Here is a 9,507-nt window from a genome sequence, read left to right on the forward strand (position 1 = left end):
GTTTACGGGGAGCACTGCATCAGTCAGAAATGGAGGAAATTAAGTTACAGTCTCTTTGAGGGAAAGTCCATACAGAAGAGCCATATTAAAAATATTAAGGCAAGGCCTCTACAATTGCACACTACTTTAGGCCTGGATTGAAATATGAATCCTCTGTTACATATCCTTTCTTATGGCCTACAGCAAAATTTCCCACTGCAAGAAATTTTTTTTTTTAAATAAACAGGTAATTTTCCACTGAAGACCTCCTAGGACACATCACTTGCATGGCATCATGGTCAGTAGGAGACCCAAAATGCATCCTTTTCTAGGCAGGCATTTGAAAAAAAATAACTGTTATGGGAAAATGGATCTAATACATATCGCAGTAAAGTTACATATGTAAGACCACGTGTGGACAGAAGCACTGTAAAACAAACAGCTTAGAAAACAACTAAGAGCCAAGAGCCCCACAGCAGGTCACACTGTGTAGAAAGCCAAAAGGGAAATCTCTATTTTTCAGGTTTAACTTCATCACCGCTTTGTATGTAATGGCAGTATTTTTTTTTTAAAGTCACATAAATATGCATGATCTTTCTGGTAAAAAGAAAAAAAAAAGTTCGCATGATTGCTCAAGCTCAAAAAAATTTAATTAGCTAAATGTGTTAAATTATACTAGTGATTAAATCTTGTTATCTACAGGATCATATACTATTTTGATTCTTAGTAATGATTCTTTAGCAATATCTAAATTAAGATCACAGGGATGGAATTAGGCTCTGCCTGTTAAAAGCTATCTTTTTCATCTCCAATTCCTCTGAGTTTTCGAGTCTGAAAAAACGAAGTCAGACATTTTTGTGCCTCGTGCCTCAGCCCTAGTCCCATGACTCAGGAACATGGTTTAAATTTGAAGCCTTAAAAATTGTGGCTGTACAGAAGACAACATATTCTTTCTCACTGTAACAAACTAATTAGAGAACTCTCTAATAAATTACAGTTCTGTAGTTATTTAAGCAACACGTTTCCAAATACCTCTGGACAAGGAACCAAATGATTCATTTGAGAGCATCAGATTTCCTGACATTCTCCATCTACACTTTACCAACACCTCACTAATCACCAAATTTGAACTTTGAAGAATCCTACAGAAGCATTGCACAGACTTTGTACCACGAGGGTGTATACATTCAAAGGCAGCTTTCTTGAGTGCAGGTCCATCCATTCACATTGGGGAAAAAAGTTCACGTAAACTCCAAAAATAAGAAAATGAAGTGAAACCTAGTGTGACTTTACGCCAATAAGAACAACAATGAGGACAATTACTATAACAAACAAAATTAGAATAACAAGCATCTTCCGATTCTTCTTTTGATATTGCTCTGCCTGTAGAAACAGAGAAGAAAGAGTTAATGCCTCAATTTATGCAAAGTAGTAAGCACAGACTCCTCAGTACACTGAAGACATGTACCTCGACTTCTCTTTGCTAACTTGGCTTTTCGTACACTGAATATTGCAAGCAACTCCCACAAAATAACTCCAGCCTGCACCAAAGACTGCAGTGAAGGAAAGCGCAGACTGAAGGCATATTTATCCACATTAAATATGAAACACTACAGAAAATAATGCATCCTCCTGTTGGTTATGCAACCTTACTGTGACTTTTCTGTAGTCCTTGAGAAGGTGTGATGGCTGCACAGGACATGAGCTGTATAGAACAACAATTGATCTAAAGTGGAATTGAGCTATGTGGACAGTGGAAATAAAAATCAAGGCACTGGGTGTGTGGAAGTCCAAATGGAAAAAGTTGGTAAGATATTTTTAACTCATTGTGTTAAAATAGCATTTCTGTATCATATTTGCATGACACTAAAATTCAACAAAGCTTCATTTTTTAAATTGGCATTTTTATTGTACCTGATTCAGCTGTGCATTTTACTTTCAGTTAGAACTGAAAGCTTTCATTTTGTTTTGGTTCACTCCTTCTTTCTTCTAATTACCTTTTCTCATTTTCTCCCTTTTTCCCAGGGAATAAAAATGTAGAGAAAACTCTCCAAAAGCCAAATGAAACTCTGCTAACAGAAACTAAACTAAACAAAACTTGCATTTAGTTCTTTTTAAATCCATAAGCACTGAATTTTTTAAAGGGAAAAATATTAATTCTTCTCTTTTATAGTCTCTGAATAATCATTTTTTTATCATTGAGATAACTAGATATGCAAACAGCCCATATTTTACCAGCTTACCTTATGTAGTTGTTTTAAACCCTCTTCAGTTTTGATACACGACTGTTCAACATTGTAGTCAATCCTATCTAGAACTGTTCCCTAAATGAAACAGAGAGAAGGATCAAACTGAACCAAAATAAACTTTGAAAAGATTGTGCTTATGAGCAGCAGAGCAATAATGCTTACAGTAAACAGCTCATTAGAAGATCTAGTTGGACTATCTTGAAACGACCTTCTTGGCTTATTGCCTAACTGGCAGCTCTGTCACTATCTCATCTCACAGCCTTATCTCACAGCCTTTAGTAACTGCTATGACCCAGGTCAGGAACTTTTGGCTGACATTAAATCTAAACTTTCTGGGAGAAATAATCAACAGAATCTGGAATTCTACATTTTTTTCTAGTTTAGTACCCATAAATGGTTATTTTTTCTTCATTAGATCATCATCTTACAGATTTCAAGCAGAGGATACTTTAGCCTTAACCAATTAATTTAGGAAAGTGAAAACATGATATTACAACATGAAAACATTGTATTACAACATAAGGAGTCTGTAAACCTTAATGCTACATGCAGTCTCCCATATCTCACTGTGGTGCTGATGTACCTGTTCTACTATCATTGCTCCCAGGTCCCTAAATATTTCATTGAGATCAGAGATTGACTGTACAATCTGACGGATTTCTCGTTCCCGCTCTTCCACCAGCAATGTGTTTTGCTCCACCAATGCTAGCTGGTCATCTGTAAAACCCTGTTGAAATAAAAGATTTAATTGCTGTTTATGTGTTCTAGAGTAAAAACGTTAGCAATAATTATAGCAATTATAAGATTCCACAACATAAGATTCCTTTTGGAATTTCAGTAGTAGAAAACTAGTCAAGAAAAATCTTACTGTACATTACAAACAGAGTTTTAGTGTCACTACAATAACTTGGTAACTTAAGAAGTTTCTTTAAATTGAATTTGCTTAATATCTTAACTTACTCTGTCATAAAGTGTATCATCCTCCCCATCATCCATCAGTGGGACTGAGGTGTCAAAGAAGTGTTTGGATCTTTCTTCTCTACTCTTCATGCCTGTGAAAGACAAACTATGCTGGAGCACAATGGACTCACGCTGAAGTCACTCAGATTTTCTATCACCTTTCAAAAGCTGTAGGTAGGAGAGTATTTTCCAACAGCTTTTGGAGGAAACGTGACACATACGAGAGAGAAAGAATGAGGACTGAAGCAATAGGTAGAAAAGCATAAGAAAATCTCTGATAAACGACAGTGTCTAAATTGTAACTGTCACATAAGCTTACTGCTTAGAGCGTAACAAATGCAACCACGCTTACAAGACAGATTAACAGAGTGATTTTAAGTCACTATGTTCCATGAAGTTAAAGAGTTAAGTAAGCCAAGAGTCTTAGAGTACGATCACTCTATTCTGTATGAACAGAACCTTCTGACCCTCATTCCACCTCTACCATTTATTACCACAAGAAGAAATTGCAGTACTAGATCTGAAGATCAGTTATTACATATGAAGTTGAAATTACTTTGCCAAAAAACAACTGAATATTAGATTTGAATCAGAATAATCAATTTCCAAGCTGTTTAAGGTTGCAGAACTTTATCACAGACCCCTTCTAAAGTTTCATCTATCGCAAACTACTAATCAACAGCAGGTATCATTCTGAAAAACAACAGCTGCTCCACCAGCACAACAGAAGTAGCTGGGCAGACCACAATTTGAGAAGTAATAATATGTTAAGAGTGTAAATGGCTGAAACACACTGCTTTCATTGAGAAGTCTAACTGGTATTTTTGCTTTAGCAATATGAAGTAGAGAGGTAGAGCTGTGAAGCAGAAATTGCTGAACTCTGATCTCCACTCTATTATACCTTTTGTGGTCCTGGGAATATCACTTAACTTCTCTATACTTCCCTAAACAAGAAAATAAGCACACCTTAATTAGTGCTCTCCACAAACAGTGCCTGTGCATTACTGCATCTTTGATGCTTACGTTTGAGATAGTCAGACTGTGCGTGCCTGAAGTTGGTGGATAGCTCCTGAAGGGACTGTGCTAAGGAAGACACTACATTCCTGAGAACACGTGCTTCTTGTTCTGTACAAGTCCGTGACCTGCTCTGCAACACCTGGACTGCTCTCTGACATCTGTGAAATAACTGAGAAAACAATTCAGTTAGTTAAAAACATACAGCAACTCACGCTTCAAATATCACATTGAATTTATTGTTGCCCAGTGCAATGTTTAAAAGGACATAGAAATACAGAATATAGATGAGAAACGTAAATCTAACAGGATAGCACAGTAACACAGGTACTTCTGATTAAGACATTTGCTTCCTTGTAACTGCTTGGACTGAAAGCCATAGAATGTCTTTGTGTATTTCTGTGAGGTAGCTGTAAACATGATTTAATTGAATCTCCCATCCATTCCGAGATAGAAAAGGAAATGGGCAAGTAAAAATAGGGCTGCAGGGGTTGGAGTGTTAAGTCACTCACTCAGAGCTCACTGAGATGGTCAGCGCAGAACCAAGCTAAGAGCCCAGGACTTCTGGCTCACTGACTTAGAGTAGAAATGTTTTACTCCAAGAAAACCACTGCCTCACCATGATATCTGTTACAGATACATCAGTCTGTAAATTCAGAATCGAAAGTACTCTGTACCTGTGTGATCTCTTGGGTTGTTATTTCTATTGCACGTTCTTCTTCACTGCTGTCGTCTAGTGTTGGTCTGTTCAGATGTTTATCATGAAGACTGGCTAATTCTTTCATCTTCTGTTTCACCCTGGCAATATCATACTGAATCTAAAACAACAAACACAACAACAGGGAAAGGAAACTGAGTAACGTTTCAGAGGAAAATCTTCTGAGAAATGCTAGGCAAAAATATAGAAACCAATCTCATAACAAAAAACAGATCGAAGATCATTAGAAAAAAACAAAAACCCACAAAAAGATCGTTCTTACTAACTGAAAACTTATCTGAATTCATAATCTTTAAACCTCCGCTTGTTAAGATAAGACAAGACTGCTCTTCTCAAATGCACTTTACTGAGTTGCAATACTGATTATATAATATAGTAAGAAAAGTTTAGCCAACTTCTGAAAATGTAAATAAAAATTCAGGTCACACCTTCAAACTCTGTCAAACATGCCACAGATTGAACTTAGTTAAAGCTAAATGATGTGCTCTCCAACTAGCCATGAAAACAGACCTGTAAGAATGATTACAGTCCTAGTAAAACTGATCATCTTTCTGCACACAAAAACCAATGAGATCGTGTTCTGAGAAGACAATTTAAATGGGTTTTCTGTAAGTAAAGTAGGAGCCTCGCACTCCAAATACTGGAGAAGATTCTTAATTGGATGTCTCCAGAACAATTCCCTCACATTTGTCCAAATAGTTCAAGAATTTGCAGCCCATCTGTACCCACAAGTGGGAGAGCTTCTGCTAGAAGACACTAAAGCTTCTTCTTTCCAAGTAGTAAGCTGCTATTCTATTCAATTGGATCCCTCAATGGGTTCAAACAAAGCCTATAGAAAGCGTTCCATCTTTTGTCCTCTCCCTTCAAAGTCTCTACCTGAGAAGAATTTTGCTGTGCTGAGAGCTTTAGGACCCTTCCTGCAGCCTCAAGTCGAAATGCTCAGTGATAGCATTATCTATCCTAGTGGTTCAAATGTAGTATCAGCACTGAGCCTCACTGATGATATCAATTCAGCTTCCAGGAATTTTTGCTCCAACACTCCTTCATTTCACTTGCAATACATCCTTCGAGGAAATAAATGACATCTTGCCTGATATTTTCTTTGAACGGGGGTGGCAGAAGTTAGAAAAAACACAAATCTTCACATACTACTTCTGTCATAAAACTTATGGCATTGGCAACATAACTAACAACAGGAATACATTTCTACATGAAAAAAACTCAGTGTTGGGTTTGCCATACAACTTACTTCATCTGCTCCATCAACCCATTTGGGAGGTAAGCGTTTTGTTACACCAATTGCTGCTTCGGGATCTAAACTTATTCCTGACACCAGGGCCATACGATCATCAGCAAGCTGCAGAAGATAAAAGAAATATATTCTTGGAAGAGATGGCAAATAGATATTACTCAAATTAGATGGCAGTTCTTGAGGAAAAGTGCTTGTGTGCCTTCTTCTCCCATAAAAAGGAACTTCAAGCATGTGTATGCATGTGATGCAGGTATAAATTATTGAAGACAGGCACACTGCTGTACAGCAGCACTACAGCAGTTACAGAGGGGATGCTATACTTGGAAACTATTTTGGGGATAAGAATTCATTTTGTAGGTTGAAGTACTAAAAGGTTATGAATGAAACTGGGAGACAGTATCATTTTTTTCAGGTTGTCAGCTGAAGCCAGCTTTGTAATTCCAGAGATAAGATAACTTCATCTCCTACAGACAGAAAAAAGTGGCAACAAATGATACTGCTTAGAACATATCTAATTACTGCACTGCCCATTCTTCCAGATTTCTTATTTTCTTCCATCAGGCCCAGAAATCTTTATGGCTCTCCACCTCCTTTATAAACCAGTCCTTCCTCCTTCCTGAACAGTGGTTTCCTGAAAGCCTGTTCTTTATCCCCAACATTGTTTCCTGACCAGAGTTTATATAATTCATAGCATAAAGTATTGTGAATAGCTTCACTGTACTCTGCATGGATACAAAAAGCCAAACTAGATGATATGTATATACATATAAATGTGGCACTGTAATTTCACAAAATGCCTGTCTCTTCTTGGCAGCCTTGTCAGACTGTACACAAGTACATCTCCTATATAATGAAATGCAGTAAGCTAGCACTGTAAAGAAAAGAACATTTTTGCTCAGTGATGTGTGCTTGATGCAGTGTGACAAAATAAGATGTGATAAACAATACCTCATCCAGCTCCTGAAGTGATTTGTGGATCCCATCAGCCCCGTCCAGTTAGAGACAGCGAAAGGTAAAAGGGAAAAAAGACACAGAGGACACATACAGGGTATAGTTAGTTGAGAAAATACTAGTAGCTTGGTGTTGTTGTTTTAAATACATAATTGTTTACAACAAATAAAAGGACTTTAAAAACAACACTATTCAATAACAAGTACAATATCATGATATATTTGAGACAGCCTTTTTGCCTGGAACACAAGCTTTTCAGGTTAAAAACTGATTTGCAAAATCTTCTGAGTGAAAACACTGAAATATATTCAAACATGGCACGAGAGCAATTTTACTGCAGTGTTTAACATCTATGGGTGAGTTGAAGGTTCCACTGATTGAAGAATTACAGTTCTCCAAACAAAGTTTACAAAGCTTACAAACTTTATCAGACATTTATCGATAAGCACCTCAGTTACCACAGGATAAAACAGACAGCAAATGGCGAAAAGCAAAAGCAAGTGCGGCATATGCTCCCACGTGCAAACACTTCAATTTCAGGTAGCATCAGTACATGTGTGTGTGACACCCCTCGGTTGGCATCTGCAACACATCTGCAGCTCTGCAGCTCATCACTCCTCGTGCTGCTGGTTGTGTTAGCACGTGAGATCTGAGACAAGGACAGCATACTTGTGGTTTGCCAAAGCAGCGAGCTCCAATTAATGACCTCTGTTACCCTGCACTCAGCTTCTCAAGTACAGCTGTACTGTTAGGGATGCTACTTCAGTTAGCTGAGCTTAAGGAGTGGTTGACTGTCAGTGTGAAAACGCAACTCCCAAGGCAGAAAGCTGCTTCTGACACAGTGCCCTCATAACAAAGTATTTCTTCAGGAGAAGCTTGGAGAGCAAACTAGGATCAGCCCAAACACTATGAGCTACAGACTGCAACACGGCCCTGCTGGTGTGCAGCAATCCTGCTCTGGGGACAGCGCCCAAAAGAAAAAGTAATTAGCTATTAGCTATAGTGATAAGCACCTCAGAAACACGAAAGTGAAGAGCTCACATTGACATCTTTGCCCTGCTCACTGTGTTTACAGGAAGCAGCAACTATGGAACTTGGAAGTGTGCACAGTTGAGCCACTGATCAACCCCACCAGCTGCTCAAGCCAGGACCAATCTCCAGCCACTTGGTTTTGGCAGCATTGGAACGAGCATCAGAAAATTCTTTGGTTCATGTTAACAAATATGACAAATAAACATTTCATGCAAATGCTAAATGTTATTGTGCTCACTGCAGTTCCACTGCTCAGCAGCCTGCATGCAGTGCCATTCTCATTTTCTATAAACATTTATAAAATTCCAATGATCAAAATGTTATTGATATCAGCAAAATAATTGTTAACAAGAATCAAATGCAGTGTCAAATTAAATACTGCAATATACATCGTTATTGACGCTGCCTGGTCTGTAAATAAATTCAATACACAGCTTGTATAGATACAAGTGTAATTAAATGGACAATGAACGAAGACTGCTCAGTGCCAACTCATCAGCTGAAATCAGTGTAGTGGCACGAAGCATTGCTTTTCCCCTAACCAAAAACACATGAATGCAAAGCAAGTCAAGGAGATGAGACCGCTGGCAGATATTTACTGGATGCTGTTCCAAACAAATGATACATTTTAAGCAGCAGCTTAAGACCCCAGAAAGCCGAGCTGCCCAGCAGCTTCAATGCTATAATCAAAAGTTTTAAGCACCGTTCAAATTTCCCCCAGGAAACTGCTTTGGTAGATGCTTGTTTTGGGAAGAGTTATTCTGAAAATTCTGGTCTTCCGTGTTTGTCTCCCATCGCAGTGTGACCAGCTCAAAACATACAAAAAGCCACAGAAAGGGCCACGAAGCGATGCTTTTGGAAGGCATCACACCGTCACCTCCCGGCCACCGCACACACGGCCTCACAGCTTTCCTTGCATCGAGGGGAAAGGTGTCGGGTGTGAGGAAACACTACGGACACATCGAATAACCCAAAGCACCGCATTTAACGGCGCCCAAAAAGGCGAATAGAAGAGTTCCTCTCCACAGAATAAGTTCGGCTTTTATCACTGGGAAAGCATAAAGAAATCAGTGGGCAATGACCTCCCGCCAAGGCCAACGGCGCTTTGGGCGCAGCGCTCGCGGAGGGACCCGCTGGGATCGGCACGGAGCTCTTCTGTTCGCCCTACGCGCGGGGGAGGCGGGCGGGGGGGCGCGGAGCAGCGGGCACGGCGCGGCCGCGGGCAGCCCTCGACGCAGCAAGGTACATAGGATGAAGGGAGGAGACTCACCGCAGCAGCCATGCTACGTGAATTCAGAGGGCTGGAGGAGCCGTAACTACTCACTTGCTCGGCCAGCAGCTGCCGGCTCTGC

The 9,507-nt window shown here is 39.3% G+C and overlaps 1 protein-coding gene across 1 annotated transcript; it reads right to left on the reverse strand.

The window, feature by feature from the left end:
* Window positions 1–550: 550 nt before the first annotated feature.
* STX16 (syntaxin 16) lies at window positions 551–9,501 on the reverse strand. The gene is made up of 9 exons (XM_010722554.3): window positions 9,426–9,501; window positions 7,121–7,132; window positions 6,170–6,277; window positions 4,880–5,020; window positions 4,212–4,374; window positions 3,189–3,280; window positions 2,812–2,955; window positions 2,223–2,303; window positions 551–1,362 (listed from the first exon to the last, which is right to left on the reverse strand). Exons 1-9 carry the CDS (start codon window positions 9,435–9,437, stop codon window positions 1,258–1,260), a joined length of 858 nt encoding a protein of 285 aa, XP_010720856.2. The 5' UTR covers window positions 9,438–9,501; the 3' UTR covers window positions 551–1,257.
* Window positions 9,502–9,507: the final 6 nt, after the last annotated feature.

This window comes from Meleagris gallopavo, chromosome 22 (assembly GCF_000146605.3).
Source record: "Meleagris gallopavo isolate NT-WF06-2002-E0010 breed Aviagen turkey brand Nicholas breeding stock chromosome 22, Turkey_5.1, whole genome shotgun sequence".
In the NCBI taxonomy this organism is placed as follows: Eukaryota; Metazoa; Chordata; class Aves; order Galliformes; family Phasianidae; genus Meleagris; species Meleagris gallopavo.

Coding starts and splice junctions, on each gene's coding strand:
- STX16 (XM_010722554.3), bottom strand. Junction 4,375..4,879: donor CAACCCAAGAGATCACACAG/GTACAGAGTACT, acceptor TTGTTTTCTCAG/TTATTTCACAGATGTCAGAG. Junction 3,281..4,211: donor ACAGTCTGACTATCTCAAAC/GTAAGCATCAAA, acceptor TGTCTTTCACAG/GCATGAAGAGTAGAGAAGAA.